The sequence below is a fragment of the Lycium barbarum genome, chromosome 1, assembly GCF_019175385.1.
Source record: "Lycium barbarum isolate Lr01 chromosome 1, ASM1917538v2, whole genome shotgun sequence".
Classification (NCBI taxonomy): domain Eukaryota; kingdom Viridiplantae; phylum Streptophyta; class Magnoliopsida; order Solanales; family Solanaceae; genus Lycium; species Lycium barbarum.
In genome coordinates, this window is record NC_083337.1 from 152,967,708 (window position 1) to 152,988,570 (window position 20,863).

General features: G+C 34.4%; 1 protein-coding gene and 1 long non-coding RNA gene across 2 annotated transcripts; both read right to left on the reverse strand.

Annotated features, from left to right (window-relative positions):
• Window positions 1-5,074: 5,074 nt before the first annotated feature.
• LOC132645025 (uncharacterized) lies at window positions 5,075-7,979 on the reverse strand. The gene is made up of 2 exons (XR_009583973.1): window positions 7,697-7,979; window positions 5,075-5,314 (listed from the first exon to the last, which is right to left on the reverse strand). It is a non-coding gene; the product is annotated as an uncharacterized LOC132645025 (long non-coding RNA).
• Window positions 7,980-15,127: 7,148 nt separating this feature from the next.
• On the reverse strand, window positions 15,128-19,500 carry LOC132645028 (glutamate receptor 2.8-like). Its single transcript, XM_060361769.1, has 5 exons — window positions 18,841-19,500; window positions 17,039-18,381; window positions 16,579-16,891; window positions 15,946-16,352; window positions 15,128-15,853 (listed from the first exon to the last, which is right to left on the reverse strand). The coding sequence occupies exons 1-5, from the start codon at window positions 19,121-19,123 to the stop codon at window positions 15,272-15,274; spliced, it is 2,928 nt and encodes a 975-aa protein (XP_060217752.1). The 5' UTR covers window positions 19,124-19,500; the 3' UTR covers window positions 15,128-15,271.
• Between the last annotated feature and the right edge of the window lie 1,363 nt (window positions 19,501-20,863).

Genomic DNA, 20,863 nt, shown 5'->3' on the forward strand with positions numbered 1-20,863 from the left:
AGGTACATGTACATTTGGTGGCATGTATGAAATGAAGAAAATGAAGCAAGGTACATGTACATTTGGTGGCATGTATGAAATGAAGAAATGAAGCAATATAAGTTTGATTTTAACTCTTGGTGTTGTCATTGATGACTTCATCAAGAGATTTACCATCTCTATAAATAGATGGTTAAGTTCTCAATTTGTAAGGGATATAAACAAGAAGTGAATACAATCTCTCTCTCCTTTCTACAAAGTTATTAGTTTGCTTCTCTTGTTTATTTCCAATTTTATAGTTTTATAACAAAATTTATTTAATTGGCATTACATACTAAAAAGAAGACTACTGCTTTTAATTTTCAACCTTTCTTTTTCAAGTTAAGTTCATGTCCAAACATAGTTATAATAACATCCGTACACTCTTTTTTCAACTTCTACTTTAAATATTTTAAACATCAACTAAATATTGTCTGAACTCTTTTATTTTAAAATATACAAATAATTAAAATATTATATTTCTTATGATTGTATAAACGAATATGCACTATAAATAAAGAAACTTTTTAATTCACAACTCAAAATTCAATATATATAAATAAATAAGAAGATATATTCAAAACTCGAAATATAGAAGACTAATTAACATCGCTAACGAATGAAACTATGCACTTTTCACTTTTAAAATGAAAAAAATTATCAATGAAAAAATCAAATTTCCACATTACTCTCCATTATGAAGCTTTGTGTGCGATTATCAAAGAGGAAAATTCTAAAACAAATACTTAAAATGTAACAGCGCGAGAGAGAAAGCATAGGGCACAAAGAAGATATCCCTCCACGTAGCACGAAAAGGATTGTGGCACGAAAAGGCATTGTGGCTTTTGCAGGGATCATAAATGATGACACAAGCAAAAGGGAAAATTAGTCAAAGCCACTTTAAATTTCTATAGCAGCTACAGTAGTTTTTCCTTTTTCCAGCCAATCATATTGCTTAAATTTTACCGAAATGACCAAATTGCCCTCCAAAGTCTAAGCAGGCATGTTGACATGTTGTGTGCTTACTCCCTCTTATAAGATAGTAGAATAAAAGAGGAGTAATAATTATTTTCTTTCTTATTTCATTGGAGAATTACACATATTACCCTTTTATTGTAAAAAGCTTTGCATAAACCTCTCATATGGTTTCAAGTATAACATATACCACTATTTTTCATATTTTATGGAACAAACCATGTAATCTAACTAAAATTAGCATATTATGTGTTAATTATTTTATGTTTTTGTTCTACTTATGTAACAAAACAACCTCATTTGAATTTCTTGAACAACGGATGCATGCATTGAATCTTTCATGCTACATAACTTCGATATGACAAAAACAAAAAAAAGGTACAATTTCTTCTCTTTCCCATTCCAATGGCTCCCATTTGCATTTCAAAATGGGAAAAAGCTCAAATACGCCCTGAAACTATCTGAAATGGCTTATTCATATCACTCCTTAATAGTTGAGTTCATTTATGTCATCACCGCAACATATTTGGTTCATTCGTGCCACTAACCACTAACATAGCCCTACTGCTATCAAATTTTGCCACGTGACATAAATGAATCCAACTATTAGCGGTGGCATGAATAAGCCATTGTAGACAGTTCGATGACATATTTAAGTTTTTTCCCTTTTAAAATTATATTAACTCTATTTATTCTATCAAACAAGCAAAACTAAACTTATATTTGATTTATCCAACAACCAGTCGTCAAGGTAAAACTTAGATTATTTTATTATCTGCATAATTCAGAAAAGTTTCTCTGAAAAAAAGTGACAAATTTACTATTACAAGTTGGAGGAAAGAAAAGAATGATAAAGTAAAAAGTTCTTTGCTGAGGAATTTAATTATTCGTATTTTGAGTATTCAGAGATAGAATGAGTTTTACGAGAGAGTAAAATGCAAAAAATACAAATTACAATCAAGCCAAGAGTACGTGACAGCAATCAAGACCTGCATTGAGATGTACTGGGGCATATGGTACTGGAGGTGATACAAACCCAGAACTAACCAACAAACTGTCTTTTTGTTCCTTTAGTCTCTCCGTTAACGTCATTTAACAGCGAGTAGATATGCCCCATATTAACCTGCCACGGGTATTTTGTCAATTTTCTTCTGCCTCAAATTCTGTATCATTTGAAGTTCAATATGCTTTTGATATGCAAACAAGTTTAAGAGCTACAATTTTCATTTTTATGGATAGCCAATCACTCTTCTTGAGACATGACATTCCTTTTCTCTATGGATTTTTCTTTAAAATTTTATTTGTTTCAGTTGGCAAATTTTTTAAATTTTGATTGATTGTTTTTATTTGTGCTTACGAGTTATGGCATCTTAAATTGCTCCGTAAGTAATAATAAGTGATGTCTTAAATTGCTCCGTAAGTAATAATAAGTGATGTTCTGTTCCTATTCCACTGGAATCTTTCATTTGCACACCTAAAAACCTTGATGGAAAGAGATACAAATACTTCTTCATTTATTGCATTCATTTGAACTCAATAACTTCGACATGAATATATAGACAATTAGCAAAACTTCAGTAAATATTAAATTCTGAGCATATATGTAATATAGATATGTGCATTAATTTTGCCGCAACTGTTTCCATATCAAGAATAATACCCACATCTACCTTTACAACACTTGTTTCATCTTCACCTCTTATTAGAATTACGTAGTGTGTAAAAGCTAATTAATGATGGAGACAAGTTGAGTGAAAAGAATTAAGTATCTTCGATTTTTCATTTGGAAAAACTTTGGTAGCAAGTAGCCTGAGAGTTGGCAAAGAAGCAGTTGTGCTTGTGCAAGTAACCACCTGTCAGAGATGTGTCTAAAGATCTCTTAACTGTGTGGCTCTAAATATATGGCTTCAGAATCAGGAAACTTCATAAACTTTGACCAGTAAATACCTGACAAAAATGTAATAAGACAAAGTAGAAGGACAAGTCAAAGATAAAGTTTTCAAAGAAGAATTGAGAGCGGGCTTCTCAGACATTCTAAACCGTAAGATCGTAAGTTTCCACCTCAATTTGACCAAATCAAAAACTGACCAAACGACCAGAGTGACAAAAATTGATTTGGTTGAACTTGGAATGGTGCTCATTTTACGCGGTTTCAGTTTATACTTGGTAGTATACTACTTGGACGCCAAATATTGAAACGACACCCCCAATTGGCTCACTGTCACTGTTATTGCTAATGCAAGAGGAAGCTGCTAGCAGGGGAGGATCCATTAAGGGTCGTGGGAGTGTCAGGCCATCCGCAAGCTTCGCCCGAAACCCTGTATATATATATATATGTACAAATATTTAGAGTGGCACCCTCACTATAAAATGACCCGCTGGTGCCAGTGGCGAAGGGCTCTATTTCCTTCTATCTGGTCACGGTATCGAATCCAAGCGGTTGCACGCTGCACTTTATATATATATTTTTTAACATTGCTGGCAACAATAAGCAGTCAACAACGTGACTGGGCAGGGTAAAAAAAACAAACCCTCTCTTCTCAATTCTCATCAAAAAGACAAACCCTCTCCATTGCTCCAAAGCCAAAATCCCATTCGGCTGCTTCCTCCATTGACCCACTGTAACGATCTCTTCGTCTTTACTTGTGAAATTAACTCTGATCTTACCTGTTGCTACCGCAACTGTGGAGAGAGCATTCTCATCCATGAAGCGGATAAAAAATAAAGTGCGGAATAGCATTAGTGATCAATATTTAATGATTGTTTAGTTTGTTACATAGAGTGTGATGTATTTACAAATGTAAGTAATGATGTCATCATTGATCATTTTCAGAAGATGAAACCTCGTCGAGGACAATTGTAAATGAATGATGTATATTTATGATATTAGTAATATTATTGGAAGTTTTATGTTTTTCTCTTTTGTATATTGCTATAAATAAATGTTTCATCGGAAAAGATGAATAACCCGAATCAAAGCCCGAGAAAATGAATAATCCGACCCGAAGCCCAAATTGATTGAATGACGCATGACACCCGGAAACTTCAAATCCTGGATCCGCCTCTGTGCTAGGGCAGTTGCCTATGAGATATATGTTGAAGCAGATGGGATACAAGATTTTGATTTGATGGCTTCGATCTTTAGGCTCTTACCACTGAGCCCATTACACTTTGAAATTATGGGTTCATATTCTATTGAGGATTTGACCAAAATCACGTCTCTTGTTTCACCCTAAATTTCACTACATCCTTACTATTTCACTTAACCCAAAACATCCTTTAAGTTCCCCAAAGTTGACCAACAACATCCCTCTGTTAAGTTTCCATCCATATTTAACAGATTCAAATATTCTCATGTGACTTTTCTTTTTTCCAGAAGGGAGAGGCTTCAAAACTTCACTGAGCTCTTCATTCTTAACAAAAGTATGTTGCATCTTTTTTCGCCTTTGGTTTTTTCCGATCTCTTTCTCGCGAAATCAATTACAAATTGTTTTTTCTCTAATTTGCTATTTCTATATCCTTTTCCTGTTTCAGATTTTTGATTACTTATCAATCAAAACTTCTCATTTCTTTTCCTACAGTTCTTTCTTTTGCAGAATGTGAATCTTTTGAATTGATTTTAGCGCATTTTTTTCTTGTATTTGGGTCGGTGACTTGTATGAAGGAACTGAAACATATGTAGATTTTGGTCTGCAGAAGCTTAATAATGTGTAGTTTTCGTGCAGAAACTGAAAAATGTGTGCAGAAACTGAAATTTAAGTATAGAATCAAGAAAAATATAGTGCAGAAAATGAAAAAAGTGTGCACGAGCTGAAACTTAAGTGCAGAATCAAGAAAAGTATAGTGCAGGAACTGAAAACCTCTGCAGAATCTGAAATGTAAGTGCAGAATCTAGATAAATATAGTGCAGGAATTGAAAAATATGTGCAGAAACTTAAAAATATGCATGGAATGCATAAAAAGGTGTAGATTGCAATAAATTATGGTGCAGAACAGAAAATAAGTGCAGAATCTGAAAAATATAGTACGAAAACTAAAAATTAAGTGCAAAATGCAGAAAGATAATTACAGAAATACCAAATGCCAAAGTTGAACCATGTAATAATCAAATTCTAAAAACTTCATAATAGCATCATACAGAATGAACTTAATTCGCTTAGAAGTCATGACATCACAAAATGAGAAGTCATCACATTACAAAATGAACTTGAGTCATTTCAAAATAAATCCTGTCATTAGAAAGTGAACAAAATGGTAATGACTATCACATCTTTGACGCTATGCAACTTGATGCACATTCATGCTACTAACCTCTTCTAACCTGAAAAGGAAATAAGAAAACCTTAAGTTAGATGAATTTCGTTACAGTGAAGTAAGACAACCATTATTGATATATGCATCTCACCGGAAGTTTGTCACAAAAAGAGACAGATTCTTGCATCCAACTTGATTTGGTCTCAACGATTATAGAGTCGAAAAATGAAGCACAATTTGTTAGTTCTGGTTCAACAACATCCTATAAAAAGCAAGTTCTTTAGTTGTGACCAGGTCTACCATACTTGCTACAATCAACTGATTTCTGTTTCATTTTTATCCTAGTCCTCGAGTTTACAGGCTCATCCACTTCTTTCTTTCTTAATTTCTGTTTCTTTCCTTTCTTCTTTTTTCAAATAAGAAGGTGGCAATGGTTGAGGATTAGACGATTTAGGCCATAAATCTTGCCCATCCATAGGCAGTATGGCTGTATACCCTTTCTTGTATGTCTCAACCTTCTAGCAGCCATGAACATAGTCTATAATCTCATTTTTTTCTCCCATATAACACAAATAGCATGTTTTCAAGGTATCCCTGATAATTCCCATTTTCTACAACTACATATCTTGTTATACAAGTCCACAACTGACACCACAAGTGTCAATATCGGTAGGCCCTATGATTTCATAATTCCATGAGTCGGCCTTTCGAGGAATATAACCAGAATCTCCCGTCATGTTTCTATGCAATTTCTTCTTTATAGTTGGACAAACGTCACTTGAAGTCCATTTTTAAGCTTTATCCCTATTGAATGCTATTTGAAGCATGAGTATACGTCTTATGGTCTCCAAAATTTTGATAATGGGTTTATCTCTAGCATCAAGAATCAAACTATTGAAGACCTAACACACATTGTTTAACAACATGTCACACTTTGAAAGTGGTGAGAAGTGAGATCTGGACCATTCACTAGGCAACTTAGTAGAAAGCCATTCGTACACTTCTATATCCAATTCAAATATCTCCGACATACATATATTAAACGCTTCAACAGTTGTTGCTCTAGCAACTTTTCAAAAAACATCTTTTAGCACATGACCAGGGAACCCAGCCTTTTTGCTTATCTGACATGAATGTCCAGAGATACTGCTTTTCTATTTCAATATTAATAGTCAAATAGTTCAAAAACCATTGCCATGTATCCTTGCACTCTTTTTCCACAATGGCATAGGCTATAGGAAAGATTTTGTTATTACCATCCACGCCAGCAACAACAAGCAACTGTGGTCCATACATAGAATCTTTCAACCAGCAACCAGCAACACCAACGATCTTGCTACAACCTGCCTTAAAGCCCGACAAAGCAAATGTATAATCTTTGGAATCTAGACGGATTGTTGGGGGTCTCAGTTAGTGTTAACTTCATGTAAATTGATGTTCCAGGATTGGATCGCATGATCTCATTAATATAATTCCACAACATGGTAAACTGATCATTTAAGTTACCATCAATCGGAGAAATAGCCTTCTTTTTAGCTTGTCTTGCTTGACATAAAGATACGTCTACTCCCAGCTCTCTACTGACTTCATCTATGAATTTTGATGTCTTCCAATCTCTGTTTGATTTGATTCTGTCGACATATTTCTTTGCAATCCAACTGGAAGTAACATTCTTATTCTTGACATTCCAGCAAAAACATTTATGCTCGGAGTTGTAAGTCTTTATCTGAAAATTTGTATCCCTGTGCATTTTTGAAGCTAGAGTTACCCACTTACAAAAGGGATGATGCTTACATAATTCCCTTGCTCTTTTTGAATCATTCTTAATCCACTGGACCGTCCTTCCTCTTTTAAATTCATGATAGTAACAGCTTCCTTAAACTCTTTTTTGTTTCGAAATACTTTATGATAACTTTAAGATTAGAGCCATTACTCTTCGGGATTATGCTTCGGAAAGTTAAAATCTTCATTAATGCTTTTTGTGTCACTGGAAACAACACAATCTGAGTCGCCATCTTGGTTTTGCATCTTATTTTGCAACTTTTTGCTAATAAGATCTCCACTATCATCATTTGTTCTCGTATTTCCATTGACATTCACATAAAAAGTTACAACAGAAGGATCAACACTTTTGTCAAATTAAATGTCATCTTCATAATCTGAATCTTCAAACTCTCCATAGTCGGATTTATCATCAGAATAACTATATACTGCTCGACTCTCGAACATTGAATCTACCAATAAAGTAATTTTTATTATATAATAATAAATGAAGATATTTTTTAATGTGAAACATTAGATTCATTCTTTAAAGTGGTCCCCTGCTGTTTTAGCACGTATTTTTTTATGCCTTTACATTTACCTTTACATTCATTGTAGAGGAAGAATATAGGAATTGATGTTTATAACTAAAACAAACCAAGAAAAGCTAAAATGAAATGAGACTTACTGTTTGAAACCCTGGTTAGGTGTGTATCACAAATTCAATAGTGAGGTCGTCAAATTTACAAATCTTCACCCAAGAAAAAGTTGTTCCATCATTAGAAACCCTTTCTCAAGCTTCGCAAAAATGGCTTTTTGTTCTGCCAAAAGGAGGAAGGAGGGAAAGAGTTTGCGAGAAAGGGGGAAAAAGGAGAAGTCACGTACAAAGATCTGTCAAATATAGACGGAAATATTACCGAAGGGTGTTTTTGCTCAACTTTTAGGAAACTTAAAGGATGTTTTGGGTTAAGAGCCCCATTTGGCTCAGCTTATAAGTTGCTTTATATATTGTTTTTAGCTTTTTTGAGTGTTTGACTGGCCAGCTTATAAGTCATTTTATGTTTAAAATAAGCCTAAAAAAATAAGTTGGGGTAGCCCAACTTATTTTTTTTAGCTTATAAGTTTTTTTTAGCTTATAAGCTGCTTTTTTAAAGATAAGCCAAACGAGCCCTAAGTGAAGTATTATAAAGATGTAGTGGAAGTTGGAGAGAAACAAGAGGGTTGATTTTGATCAAATTCTTTGTTCTATTATTTTATTAAAATTTTAGTGATTTTTCACATATATTTTTATGCTCCGTGTCTAAAACGCGAACCGAATACTTATATTCTCCATCCGCCCCTGTGTTGAAGTGAGCATATTATTGCTTGTCTTCCGTGAAGTAGTGATCCTAAAACCTGGGGCAATTAATTATAGGTGACAAAAAAAAATTAAAATTGAGTAGAGGTAACTCAAATTTTAAGTGTTGAGTAGACGTGATAAAATTTGATTAGTGATTAGAGGCTTTTGGACTCCCCCCACCCTCTTCCCACCGCTCCCCCCCCCCCCCCCCCCCCTCCTCCCCCAATTTTTTTTTTTTTTTTAAAAGTTTTGATTTTTCACCAGCCCCCCTCCCCTCCCCTCCCCCCCCCCCTCCAAAGTTTTTTTTTTAAAAAAAAACTTTGATTTTTATTTTTTATTTTTTTTCACATGCCTCCCACCCCTCCTCCCTCACCCCCCTCCCCATTTTTTTTTTTAATTTTTTCACTAGTCCCTCCTTTCTCCTTCCATCCCTCACCCCACCCCCGTGACCTAACACCCCACCACCCCCACTCTCCAAAAAAAATTATTTTGGTTTAAAAAAAATGTTTTAAAATTTTTTTCGTTTTTTATTGTTTTGCAACCCCCCAAATATTGAAAAGAAGTTTTGAATTTTTATTTTTATTTTTTTTGGGTTTCTTACTCCATCCGCCCCAAAAAAAGAAGTTTTGAATTTTTTTGTTTTGGGTTTCTTACTCCATCCACCCCCCCAAAAAAAAGTTTCTGTATTTTTTTTTTGCACCACTCACCCCCCACCCCACCCTATAAAAATTCTTGAAATTTTTTTTTTTTTTTTTTTTCGTTTCTCACTCCATCCACCCTCCCATTCCTCCTCCTCCTCTATTGCTGCTGCTTTCTTCTTTTGTTTAGAAAAAAGTTGCTCAAGAAAAAAAAAAAACTCACCCGATTTACGTTATTTTCGAACGGATTTCATTCGTGTAGAATTTGGCATAACTTCGTGGGTTATTTATCCTCATTTGTTAGTAAAACAAGGTTGTTTTATATCAATTATTCATCTAGGTATAACTGCTGACTTTTCAATAATTTACAGTAGCAGTTACAATTGTTGCAACAAGTGCTAAAAATGTTGTATAAGAGCTTCAGAATTTATTGCAAAAGCTGTTGTAGTTTTTGCAAAACTTGCAATATTTTTTGCAGTTGTTGCAACTTCTGTACTAATATGTTGCAACAACTCCTAAAATGTGTATAAATAATTTAGCCTACTTGTTGCAACAACTGTGAAAGCTATTGGACAACTTCTCCTCTTTCCAACAACTCACTGACTTGTCGCAACAAGTAGACTTCTTGTTGCAACAACTACATTAGTTTTTGGACATATTTTATAGTTGTTGGATGAAACAGAGACAATCAAAGTTGTCACCAACAACTAAGTGATCAGTTGCAACAACTCACCAAAGTGATATGTTGATCTTGTTCAAATCACAAATATATGTTCTGTTGTGAATAAACTGCTGAAAAATTCCCAACAAGTAATAAATATGTTGCAACAGCTCTGTAACATGTTGGGGTTTTTTTTCCAACAGGTAACAAGACTTGTTGCAGCAACTAGTTAGTTGTTGAACATATCACAACAAATAGGAAGACTTGTTAAAACAACCATTTATCCGTTGGACCTTATCTAATAAGTGACAGGACTGGTTGCAATTAACAAATCTGTTGCAGCAACTAAGTTACTTATTGGGGTTTGTTTGTCCAACAAGTGACATTACTTGTTACAATAACTAGGTTGGTTGTTTGAATTTTTCCAAAAGGTGGAATGACTTGTTTAAGAAATTAGGTAACTTGTTGTGTTTTATCCAACAAGTAATATGTCTTGTTCAACAGTTATGTTACTTGCTGCAACAAATACTGCAATTGTTGCAATAGTTATGATATGATTCACCCATATTTAGTGATCAACAAAGAGAATCACTGATATTTAGTGATAAACAAAGGAATTTAATTATATTTAGTGATCAATACACACACACACACACTTAATCAATTTGATGGTATTTTGAGTCAAGACAGATGATCAACTAAGTCACTATGCACTATATCGCGTGATCAATAGAGTGATTTGATGTGAACTACTTAATTCATCCATAATTAGTGATGAACGAAGGAAATCAATGATGTTTAGTGATCATATATATATACATATATATATATATATATATATATATATATATATATATATATATATATATATATATATATATATATATATAAATATATTTTGAGGAAGGACAGATGATCAACTAAGTCATTATGCACTAAATCAAGTGATCATCAGAGCGATTTGATGTGAACTATTTGATTCACCCATATTTAGTCATAAACAAAGGAAATCAATGATATTTAGTGATCAATATATATATATACTTAATCAATTTGATGGTGTTTTGAGTAAAAAATAGATGATCAACTAAGTCACTATGCATTAAATCGAGTGATCATTAGAGTGATTTGATGTGAACTATTTGATTCATCCATATTTAGTGATAAACAAAGAAAATTAATGATATTTAGTGATCAACACACACACACACACACACTTAATCAATTTGATGGTATTTAGAATCGGGACAGATGATCAATAGTCATTATACACTAATTCGGATGATCATTTAGAGTGATTTGATGTGAACTACTAGATTCACCCATATTTAGTGATAAACAAAGGAAATCAATAATATTTAGTGATCAATATATGTATATTAATCAATTTGATGGTATTTTGAGGCAGGACAAATGATCAACTAAGTCATTATGTACTAAATTGAGTGATCATTAAAGTCATTTGATGTGAACTATTTGATTCACCTATATTTAGTGATAAACAAAGTAAATCACTGATATTTAGTTATCAATAAAATGAATATTTTACAACACCTATGTATATTGTTGCAACGGATGAGCCATCTGTTGTAACAAATGAGTAACTTTGTTGCAACATTTGAGTCATTTGTTGCAACATATTAGTAACGTATTGCAAAATCTTCAAGAACTATTTGATTTGTTGCAACAACTTAGCCATTTGTTGCAATAGATTACTCAGCTGTTGCAACAATTTACTCAGTTGTTTAATTTTTACTGATAAGGTCTGGAATCTGTTGCAACGTAATACTTAGCTGTTGTAACCATTTAATCCAAGCAATTCTTTGATTATTTCCAACAGTTGTTTAATCTATTGCAACAGATGGGAAATCTGTTGCAACATCTGCAACAGCTATTTGATTATTAACAACAGATTTGGAATCTGTTGCAACAAATTTGGAATCTGTTGCAACAAATTTGTAACTTGTTTGAAACTACTAAACATAAGGAAGTTGTTACACCAGGTGAGGAATTTGGTGCAACAACTCAACAACTTTTTGTTTTTTTCCAACATGAGAGGAATCTGTTGCAACAACTTTTTTGATTATTGCAATGACTTGTTTGAAACTACTGAACATAATTTGAACAACTGAAATAGATACTAAACATATAATATATTGATACTGAACACACACACTATAATATATACATATATATCACAACTGTTAATTTATACTTTTGGAGCCCTAAGAGGGCTGATAAACAATTATTTATAAGTTTGTATTTATGTTCTTGGTGGATTATGGTGGATGATGAACACTATGTAATTCTTGATATATATATATATATATATATATATATATATATATATATATATATATATATATATATATATATATATATATATATATATATATATATATATATATCACAACTGTTAATTTGTACTTTTGGAGCCCTAAGAGGGTTGACAAACAATTATTTATAAGTTTGTATTTATGTTCTTGGTGGATTATGGTGGAATATGAACATTATGTAATATATATATATATATATATATATAATTGTGATATGTTCAAAAACTAACTAGTTATTGCAACAAGTCATGTTACTTGTTGGAAATTTTTCAGCAATTTATTAACAACAAAATATACATTTGTGATTTGAACAAGACCAACATATCACTTAGGTGAATTGTTGCAACTGGTCACTTAGTTGTTGGTGACAGCTTCAGTTATCTCTATTTCATCCAACAGCTATAAAATATGTCCAAAAGCTAATGTAGTTGTTGCAACAAGTAGGCTAAATTATTTATACACATTTAAGAAATTGTTGCGAGAGATTAGTACAGAAGTTGAAACAACTGCAAAACTTGTTGCAAGTGTTGCAAAAACTACAATTGCGGTTGCAATAAATTCTTAAGTTCTTACACAACATCTTTAGCACTTGTTGAAACAATTGTACTACTACTGTAAATTATTGAAAAATCAGCAACTACACCCAGATGAATAATTGAAATAAAATAACATTGTTTTACTTACCAAATGAGCGAAAATAGCTCATGAAATAATTCCCAGTGTTACACGAATGAAATCTTTCCGAAAATTACGTAAATCAGGTGAGTTTACTTTTTTTTTCTTGAGCAGCGTTTTTCTAAATAAAAGAAGAAAGCAGCAGAGCAAAAGAGGAGGAGGGGGAGGGGGTGGGTGGGTAGAGTAAGAAACGAAACAAAAAAAAAATCAAAAATTCCTTTCAAGAATTATTATTTTGGGGCCCCCATGGGTGGTGCAAAAAATAAAAAAACAAAAACTTTTTTTTAAAATAAAATTATTTTTTTTGGTGGGAGGGTGGGGAAGGGGGGCTGGTTAGGTGGAGTAAGAAACAAAAAAAAAATGAAAAAAATTTAAAACTTCTTTTTAAGATTTTTTTTTGGGGGGGGGGGGGGGGAAGGGGAGCGGTGGTGCAAAAAACCAAAAACAAAAACTTTTCAATTTTATTTTTTAAAACCAACAATCAGTTTTTTTTGGGAGGGTGGAGGTGGTGGGGTTGTTGAGTCAAGGGGGGGGGGGGGGGGAGGGGAGGAAGGCTGGCTAAAAAAAAAACAAAAAAAAAATTAAAACTTTTTAAATTTTTTTTTGGGGGGGAGGGGTGGGGAGGGGGTTAGGCGTGGGAGGAGGAAAGGGGTGCTGGTGAAAAAACTATCAAAACTTAAAAAAGAAAAATTGGGAGGGGGGGGGGGGGGGAGTTGGGGTGAGAGTGGCGGAGCTGGTGAAATAAAAAAGATTCAAAACTTAAAAAAAAAATTGGGTTTGGTGAAAAAACAAATAAAAAAAATCAAAAAAAATTTAAATCTTTTTTGTTTGGAGGGGAGGGAGAGGGGTGGGAGGAGGAGGAGGGGAACTGGTGGATTATTTGGGATTAAGTTGGGTTTTTGGTGTATTTTGTAAAAGATAAAGGAGTTTTAAAAAATATATTTTAGACTCAATTTTCTTAATTCTAAATTTAATTGAGTTTTGACTTGAGGTGGTTCCCACATATCACTTTTAGTAATTTCATAACTTGAGAGTCAACATAAATTAATTCTTCCCAAAAACCTAACCTTATTTATGATCTGTAGGTCGTATCCGCTTCTTGCTTTTGGCGTCTTATCTCCTAGCACCTGCATTACAAATTCACCACTACTAAATCTTTCTTTCTTATCTCATTTGGTATTTGCAGATTGCTCTTTCGTAACAAAAAATTGCACAAACCTCTTAGGTGGTCATTCACATATAACCTCATTATGTCATATTCTATGTAGAAAATTATATAATCTAAAAGTAAGGTAGCATCTTATGCATTAATTTAAGTATTTTTATTCTTTTTTAATGACAAGAGAATCGGTAACCGTCCACAACTCGACCCAAAAGACAAAATTCCCTGCTGTCGTAGACAGGGGATTTGAATCTGAGACCTACATTATGAAGTTAAATTATATCCCCTACGTAAGTAATGATCATTGTTTTAAAAGGCAGTGTCAGGACTCGCCTCGGGGCAGGGCAGTGGCAAAATGCCCTGGGGCTAACGTGCGGGGCTTAGTTCCTATGAGGCTTACGTCCTAAGCGCCCAACCGTACGCCCTAAACACGCCTAACGCTCAACGCCCAGGGCTCGCCTAACAGTTCTTACACAAATTATATTTTAAATTCCTTAATTAAAATCATTCACCTTCATAATTGTTTAACAAAATAATGATACTTAATAGTTTTTCATCTATAGAAATAGAAGATTGGGTGTAACTCATATAACAAGTCGTAGTATTGGATATTTACTATTTGAGAACGTCGTGAGGGTGAATATCACTTAATTTAAAAAAAAAAAAAAACATAGCGGAATTGTACATTTTCACTTGTCATTGGTCATAAGTCCTATGTATCAGAATTATCATATAATTTTATTTTTTGTTCATGAAGAAGTTATGTTTTAATTGTAATATTGATAAATTTTATTGATTATTTGCTTATAGGGAGATAAAATGAATAGTATGATAGTAATAGTGTTTTAAGAAACTGTGTTTTTTTCCGTGTTTGAAAGTTAAAATGTTAGAATTGATTTGCATTTCATAATAGTTTTTATTTCATTGTATTGTTTATACTTGTAAAATTATGTTATATGCTTTGATCATTTTTTTGTGAAGATCAAGCGCGCGCGCGCAGACACACACACACACACACACACACACACACACACACATATATATATATATATATATATCATTTATTTACAGTTTTTTTTTATTTTTTTATGTAATTTTACCTATTTAAAAATATTTATTATAATTATATTATTTTAAAAAATATTAAAAATTAAATACCCATGGGGCCTTCGCCCCGTGCCTCGAGGCTTACGCCTCGTCGAGACGTATGTAAAACGGCCTGTCTTACGCCCCCGCCTTTTAAAACACTGATAATGATGACAAAAACAAAGTAAAAATAAAAATTGAAAAAGAAACAAGAAGACAAAGTAAGGCTTAAATCCATGAAATTATATCCCGGAGCCGCTTCTTGATGCTAATATTCTTGCCAAGAGCGACAAAGTTATAATGTAATTTGGACTAACCCTAAAGTTAGCTCATCTCTATACAATCTCTTGTAGGGCTAGCTCATCTCTATACAATCTCTTGTGGGGCCCAATTCAATCTTTCAATTGTCCCTGTAATGGTTTCATAAAATGGAGTTCCAGGTTCTGTTGTAGAGAACCCTTCAGCAGCAGGGGATGCTCCTAGGCCGTCAGAAATTCTGATTTCTTGGCTTTGCAAAGGAAGGTCAGGCAAAATTTCAGGGGAAGCTTCACTTGCTGGGAATAGTGTAGCCATTTGGACTTCATTACCTTTAGATGGCTTTTTTGACTTAGAATTAGAGTCATCTTTCTCTTCATCAAAGGCTTTTGCTATTGCAGAAAGCTTTTTCCCTATCGAATCATCAGTGGCTAAGATTTCTCTATTCTGATAAAGGAAGATGAGGAAGAATAGAAGAAGAGCGGAGCCTGCTGATACACCAGCTATGAGGAAAAGGCCCTTGAAACTATCTAGCGTGAGACTATCAGATGTTATAGCCATTCCATCTTTATGTAGACAATCTGTTTCATTCCCAAAGTATTTCTGTATTGCATTATTCATAAACTCTCCCTCCATCACCCTCAAGACTGCTCTTGAGATGTCAGGTACCAAAGGTGACCCTTTTGGAAATACCTGCAAGAAATTGTGGAGAAAAAATGAATTAGAGTGAGTAAAATAGATTCAGTTATGGAACCTTTCCGATTAAAAGATGCAGAAAATCTTACGAATCCAAAGCCAGCAGTCTTGTAAGTCTGACCGACCATAATATACTTCCTGCAGTACTTGTTGAGGAAGAGCCTGAGATAAGGTAGTTCATCAATAATTGCACCAACACCTCCATTTTTACTTCCTCTTGAGAGTGCATCATTATACTCTTCCAATGTGCTATAACTTCTTAACTTGGAGCTGTCAAATTTCATGCGCTTCAAGACGTCTTTGACAAAGGAACCTTCTTGATACCCAACATATTCTCCATTCTTAATGAGATCATTGAGGTCTGTTATAGTAGGCCGGAGCTGTTGCACTGTTAACATAGATGCTAAGCTGGCTGTATAACTTGATGTCAGCACCAGAACCACAAAAACCCACACAATCATCACAAATCTTGTGAAGTTACTTGTTATCTTCTCTCCTGCAACAACCGGCCATATATATGATTTAAGAAACGAGAAGAAATCCTAAAGCTTAAAACCTAAGCTATATTTGTATAGCCACCATGTCTTTCAAATCTTTTGTTGTATTTAACATGTGAAGACTATCCTGTTGTGGCTGATATACTATTGCAAAACTAATTTTTCCTTATCAAAAAGAAATCCTAAAGCTTTTGTATATAATTTGCTTTTGATTTAGAGACTTACTGTGAGCAAATACGCAAGTTGAGAAGGAAAACCAGAATATCATCCCAACCTGCTTGCGTTTGGGTCCTCGAAACTCTTTGTTTACGCGATGTTCGAGCACCCAAACAACAAAACCAATGAAGACGAAGAATGCTCCAGTTGTTACCCAAAGCTCGCTTTTTAGAGGTTTCAAGAAAATCCATGTGTTCTTCCTGTCATCATCTTTTACTGGCACAACTGCTGAAATACCCGACTCTGTGAAAGGTAATGTGAAATCCACATACTCAGATCGGCACCCTAAAATGGTCACATCACCTACAACTGCATCATATTCCTGTTCAAGGCAAACAGTGATTATTGCAGTATTTATGGTTGGTCTTCCTCAGCCAACTCAAAAACAGAAAGTAGATAAGAAAGTCTTGAAAGGAGCATGTAAGGTATTCAGTCAAACAGGTCAATTAACATAAGGATTTGGTATTACCTTAGAAGAGACCTTGTGAACAAGATGATCATAGCCAGGAGAATTGGGGCTATCTGGTATTTGAAATGGAATAAATTCGTAAGGGAGAGCATACGGCAAAGATAGGATTACTTCTTTGAAGACATCTGCACTTAAACCAGTTGCAGTGACTGCTTGTGTTTCCGAATCTATTTTCACTTTAATGAATTCGTCCAGCCCTCCTTTGACGGGAACTCCAACCTTTAACTTCTTCCCACTTGTGGGTATTTCCCAGCCTCTCGGAACAACAGTAGATTCACCGGGCCAAATTATGGCTCCTAGCTGCTTATTATTGCACTTAGCAGCTGTTTTACGAATCATCTTCAGTTTACATGAAATTCCATCTTTCTCTGTCCAGAATCCAATTGTTCTCTCTGCTTTCCCAATTATATTCACAATCTGATATGGGGAAGGCTGCAATTCGCCATCAATGAGGCGGAAATCACCGCTTAGACCTCTTTTTAGCGTTATGTTTTTCATAGAGTGAGTGAGCAGAGATCCCAACTCTGAGGTTCCAAGTGCATCCAAGTCCGTTAAGTTCTTTCTAGTGTCTGCTTTCTTGAATTTTGGGATGGAAGTGCCACCCACCTTTTCTACTGCTATTGTTAATGCTTTGATTCCATCATACGCCCACAGCCCAAAAACATTGAGTTCTACTGTGTCCGTGTTCGGATACTCTTGACGAAATCTCCTTCTCCATCTCTTGGTGAAATTGATAAGCTCATTGGTTCTTGGAACATAAGGCTTTATACCAATAACACCTTGCATTGATGACTCAATCACTGAATGATCTACCAAGTCCAGAAGACTCGTTAGCAGATCTGTGATGATCCATGCATATCCTTCGCTCATCATCCCGGCTTTGTTTGCGTTGAGGAAAAGGCTTTTGGCAAGGAATGGTCGCAAGTGCACAACGAAGACCGTGGTCTGCATTGCATTCAACTTGTATAGCTCGCTGAGGATTTGATCATCATTGGCTGAAGGAGAAATAACACTTCTATAGGAGACTAAAGTGCTGATTTCCAGTAAGGCATCAGTCAAATGTGGAACTATCCCGGTTCCATAGGGACTATCCTCATAAATGACTACAACCTCCCTCCAATCAAAGTCCTTAATAATTGCTGCAATGGCCTTAGTCTGGCTGGAAGAAGGAAGTGCTCCTCTGATGAAGTAGGGGTTTTCCTTGACTGTAAGTGAAGGACTTGTTGCTGGAGAAATGATAGGGACTCTTACTCTTCTCCCTATGTCAATCACAAAATCAGTTTGTGTAGACATTTGTGGTCCAAAGATAGCTTGTACTTGGACATCCTTTAGCAAGGATATGGCTGCAGATGCACAATCAGAATATAAGAAATTTTCTGAACATTCTTTCCAAAACAGGAAAGGGAAAATTACAACTAAATACCATTTGGCCATCTAGTTTACAAAATGTGTACACAGTGTATAGGTAGTGTATCGTTTATACTAAATATAAATATGCTATACATACCTAAATTTATAATATACACAACTATATACCTATGCATACATATAAGAAGTGTATAGGCAGTGTATGCTTTGGCCTTGTTTGGTAAATTATATGGCTGAGGGTATATTTATCCAAGTATCCCAATTGGAAAACCAAAGGGAACAAAAGAAAATTTTGAAAAAAGAGGACATCTTGTGCAAATTAGGCATGAATAACTAGCTGCCAGAGTATATCTGACTCATGAAGCAAAGAGAGTAAGATATTCTAGTTTAGCAGAATTAAATCAATGAGCTAATATATATGCTGTTGAATTTACCAGCGGATGCTGCTTCAACATCATCTTTCTTGGAATCCCTCAAATGGTGGACTATCCTTACGGCACTGCGACTAGCGGCGGCGTGGTAATCTTCAAGTGCTAGTAAGATACATGTGTGCATTACTTTTCCCACATCTGTTTCCATATCGAGAATTATGCCCACATCCATTTTTGCTACACCAGTTTCATCTTCACCTCTTATTGGGATTATGTAGTGGTAAAAGCTAATGATGGAGACTAATTGAATCAAGAATATAAGCAACTGGCATTTTGGAGACTGCATTTGAAAAACTCTGGGCAAATAGTTTTAGAGTTGGGCAACGAGTTGTGCTTGTGCAAGTCACCGCCTTGCAAAGATATTCTCTGCAGCTCTTTAGAAAGGGTGGCTCTAGATATATATCCTCCTAATGAGGGGATTCTACAGAATTCGATCAATATAGACCTTGACTAATATAAGTCCAAACCATAATTAATATATAAAGAAAGGACAAAGTTGAAGTTTTCAAAGAAAGTCGAAGTTAAGTGTCTGTTCTCCAGTTGCTAGACGTTTGGCTGGGTGTTAGAACAATGTATTGGGAAAGTCTTTAGGGATACTTTTGAGGAACAGTTCGTGCAAAATAATGTGTTTTACTAGTTGTAAAAAAAAAAAATTCAATTTTTTTGTGAATGTGCAACTTTTTGACAAGGAACTCCTAAAAAATACGCCCTATGTTTCAATTTATGTAAACTTATTACTATTTGAGGAGTCTTCGAGGTGATTCTTTGACCACGTTTTCTTTATATTTTTACTAAATTATTTGAATTATAAATTATGATGAATTATAGTACTTGTTATGTAGTTTCTAAATATATAATTTTATTTTATAAACTTAAAAATCTATGTCATTATTTATGGTCAAAGTTATAAAGTTTGACCCTCGTACTCCGAAAAGGTTTACATAAATTGAACCGGAGGGAGTATTAACTCGACAAGTTTTACATAAGAAGTCGATAACTTTCCCGGAACAAATTTTGGTGGTGGAGTGATCTTGCAAGGCAGTACAGGAAAAGGCATCCTTGGTCTCATGTTTTCATATCAATGGGCAAGTCTAGCTTGCTAGGCAACGCAATTATTTGGTTATATTCGAATATATACACACACATCCCATGATCAAGTTACATGCATTCTTACTTCATTAAATTACCTAACATTAGTCAGCTTATATGATTTGGTGTCTAACACCTGGTGTGGGTAAATGTTTACGGAGTAGTAGAAGTCATTGTCTGTCAAGTTATCTTCTAATTGCACCATATATATGTTTTTGGGTGTGCTTGGTTTTGAAGGAAAATGTTCTTGTTTTCTTATTTATTTTCTGGTGTTTGGTAAATATACAAAATATATTATTTTAAGAGCATTTATATGCAATCCACGAAAACACTATGGAGTACTGGAGTGGGGAGCCAGAGTGGCGAGGGTAGGGTGGAAAAGAGGTGAGAGTTGGGGGTGGAAGAAGATAATGAGATGGAGTGTCATTTGTGAAACTTATTTTCCCTATTTCTACCAGGAAAGTCGTTTTCCTATTTTAAGGAACTCGTTCTCTTTAATAAATATTCTCTAGAACATTTTAGCCAACCTGGTATAAAACAATTGGAAAATATTTTCCCTCGTGCCAAACAGTCTTTATCATACGCGTTTTAGTAAATTGTATGCAAATCAACCAGCGAAAAAGACCCAGCAACCGTCTCTTAGTTATGCATGGAATGATTAATGCAATTAGCTCTTTTTTTATTGCAATTAGCGGTCGAAGTCAAGAAGTAAACGGTAAACACAGTGTCAGTTGGGTCTTGGCTATGGTTAAAGCTCATTGCCTCATTTGTACTAATAGGAAGCTGCTTAGTAAGTTACCTATGATGAAATGAACATATATATATATTGACTGATGACCTTTCATTATTTATGCTTCATAAATATGGTGGAGTGGTTATGATCTGCTCTTGTTGTTCTTTTCTTTCTAGCACCTCCATTATAAATTCAGTGAAACAT